Raw genomic sequence first — 3,274 nt, forward strand, 5'->3', positions numbered from 1 at the left:
GGCATGCATTTTAATTAAACCAGAAAAGCAATTGCTGCAGAGACAAAAGCCATTCTCTACCTCATTCTGGCACTTTTATTAAAATACATTTGGGTGGATACTTTTTCTGGTGTTCTGCAATTGCTCAAAGCAGAACTGAATAATGTAGTATAGAGTCTTTCTGTTTTCTTGGCCAAAAAAAAACCCAAAAAGTATGATCACAAAACTTCTCTGTTGTTTCTCTCTCCAGTGAACACAGAGGTTTGGTCAAACACACTGGCGGCTGTCACTGTGGAGCTGTCCGCTTTGAGGTCTGGGCTTCAGCAGAGCTGCGTGTTTTCAACTGCAAGTGAGTTTGGGTTTTTTCCCTTTTCTCATAGATGAAGCTTGTATGCTTTTCCAATCTATACCTTACTGCTCAGACAAGATCCCACGACTGCAGAACATCCTCTGAGCTGGTTCCATAGGGTATACCCCTAATTATGTCCTGATCCAATATGGGATCAGTGCTGGTGATTTCAGGTGCTGGTTCTTTGGGCAGGACTTCAGGTTTCACAGCCGTGCTCATGCAGGAAGTGGCAGGAGAGATCTCATAAGTACAGGTGCTCAGCCCTCTGCTTTAAGTTCCCTCTAAGTGCAGTGTGCTTAAAGCACATCCATCCTTTTTAAACTTGGTCTTCTGAAGTGACCATTACATCCCCCTTTGCCTGCGAAGAGTTTGCTTCTAGCTCACAGGTAAACTTCTAAACCTTACTTTCTTGTTGGCAAGGTAATTAACGTTGGCAAAATTGGCAAGTCTGGTCTGAAAGATTAAATGGATTTCTCAGGGCTAGAGTTTGTCCTTGTTATGTCTGTTGAGAGTTGTATATGTGAAGAAAAAATGGCATGTAATGATTGGTGAAGGAGAATACCTTATTGGTGTGTAGGGTCAGCCTGCTCTGTGGGTGTGCTCAGTGTCATGGAAGCCCACACTGTCCGGGCATCCAGCGTTATCTCCATAGTCTGAGCCCTAGGTTTCCCACAGCAGAGTTTCAGGCATCAAAGTTAAAAAATTGAATAATTTATTAAATGGTACAGCAGCAGGGTCAGCTCGAGCTGGTGCCTCCAAAGAGGGAGCCCAAGCCAAGCAATCCCTGGGCAGTGACACCGTTACAGACTATTCACCTGCCCCTCACACTGTTCATGTGCCTTTTGGTCCAATTCCGATTCTTGGTCTGGGGTCTTGTCCCATCCCACTCAGTGGGTGAGGGCAAGGTTTGCTCCTTGGTTGTAAGGGATGCGATGTCATTAGGGAGGGAGGGAGTGAAGCCGTAAGTCCTTTGGTGCATTCCATACTTCCTCTTATCAGCAAGGAGCAGGATTTGGGGTTCTGCGGCAGTCTTTTACAACAGAGACGTTTGAGACAAACCGTTTGTTTACAAGGCTCTCGGCAGACAATTGCCTTTCATCCCTTACTGGGGCCCTTGAGAGGCAATTGCAGTCTTCTGTAACAAACCACTTTCTTTTTCAGCAGAATATAAGAAACTGCAAAAGTCCCAGAGTTAAATGCTTAGCCATAACACTTAGCCATAACCACAACTTCAGTGTGTTATCTACGTTATTCTCACACTAAAAACCCCAAAACACAGCACACTGTACCATCTACTGAAAGAAAAAATATACCGAAGTGGAAATTTACAGCTTGCGGCCTCAGGCTTCAGCAAATCTAGCTACTCACTAAATAAAGCTAAAGTAAATAGTATCCTAAAATCACACAACCTTACAACTCTAAGTGATCTGTTCTATTAAAAACTTACTTATTTAAGGTAGTATTTCTTAACACTTAGCCAAACACTACTGATACGAGTCCACTTTTGCCGCTTACCTCTATGATGCTAACCAGGAGCCATTTTAGCTCTCAGTGGCATTCTGTTGTCAAGAGGTCCATGCTAGATCTGACTGCTGTACTACAATTTGTCCGCTGCTTCTAGAAAGCTCTGCTTTTTCTTTTACAGTTGCAGCATTTGCACAAAGAAACAGAACCGACACTTCATTGTCCCAGCGTCGCGTTTCAAGCTGCTGAAGGTAGAGTAAGAATGCAGTAAGAGCATGGCCATGAACACGAGCAGTATAATCCAGTGTTATCCTCAAAGATGCAAGTGGCAGCCAGTTTTCTATCCTAAGTTTGTCTATGGCTGGCTTGGGGCAATGGCTGAATTTTATGCCATCTGGTGCAGGAGCATTAGTGCATCTTATTTAGCAAGCTGCTGTTAGAGCTCTTGCAGTTCTCAGGCTTGACTGTTACAGACACACATATATACAAAGCACAGAGGTTCAGAAAAGGAGCATGAATGCCGAACTGTGTATCAAGTAAAGGCATGAAGGTAGTATTTTAAATTTTACATTTCTTAGCTACAGGCCCATAGATAGTAATAAATATAGCTATTTATGTGGAAAACTTACATTGCTTTTCATTTGCTTAGGGTGCTGATAATTTGACAACATACACCTTCAACACACACCAGGCCAAGCACACATTCTGCAAGACCTGTGGTGTACAGAGCTTTTATATTCCTCGTTCCAATCCAGATGGCTTTGGTAGGTAGAAAGAGTAAGTTGTGATAACCAAAGTTAACCATCAATAATAAAGACATCACTGGATGCCAATATGACACCCGTGAGCAGCATGTGTCTTAAAAGTTTGTTCCTAAAGTGCTAAACATCTGGAACCACAGTCTGAACCTATAGATCCTCCGTAAGAACCAGTCTGACCTATGATGTGTGGGCATCTGCCCATGGCAGGTTTCTCCTCTAGGCTCCTCAGCCTCACAGCAACAGCGGCACTGAGCATTTACCATCCCCTGAGATGCCCCATCCACAGAGTGGTGCAGGCATCTCCCACACTTTTTCTTCAGGAATAGCCCCCCATTGTCTGGATGATGGCACCGTGGAGGTCATTGTCACAGAGAATTTCAATGGGAAGGAATGGGAGAAGGCAGTGATGGAACATAAGATGATCAGAGACATGTCAAAACCCTGACAAACTTCTTCCAGCATCTGAACTTGGAGCACTGCCGTGGCACTGCAGTCTGGGCTTTCCTGGGTGACAGCTGGCAAAATCAGTCTCTACATTGCTGTTATCTGTTCTTTCTTAAATAAATGCATCTTTTCTATGCAGCCTGTCCCATTCATTTGTGACTTTCGGTCCTCAAACTATGTCTGTCCCATAAACCACCCACGGCTGCTATTTTGGTACTTTGCCCTTAGCTGTGCTAAAGTTTAAATCACAGGAAACAGAGCAAAGTACAGAAAAAAA

At 43.8% G+C, this 3,274-nt stretch overlaps 1 protein-coding gene across 1 annotated transcript; it reads left to right on the plus strand.

The window, feature by feature from the left end:
• Window positions 1–229: 229 nt before the first annotated feature.
• On the plus strand, window positions 230–3,054 carry CENPV (centromere protein V; the record flags this gene model as incomplete). The annotated part of the gene is made up of 4 exons (XM_010087322.1): window positions 230–328; window positions 1,974–2,043; window positions 2,442–2,556; window positions 2,874–3,054. Coding segments are annotated over 4 exons (409 nt in total), but the record flags the coding sequence as incomplete, so codon positions are not given.
• Window positions 3,055–3,274: the final 220 nt, after the last annotated feature.

This window comes from Pterocles gutturalis, unplaced genomic scaffold, assembly GCF_000699245.1.
Source record: "Pterocles gutturalis isolate BGI_N339 unplaced genomic scaffold, ASM69924v1 scaffold6251, whole genome shotgun sequence".
NCBI classification, from domain to species: domain Eukaryota; kingdom Metazoa; phylum Chordata; class Aves; order Pterocliformes; family Pteroclidae; genus Pterocles; species Pterocles gutturalis.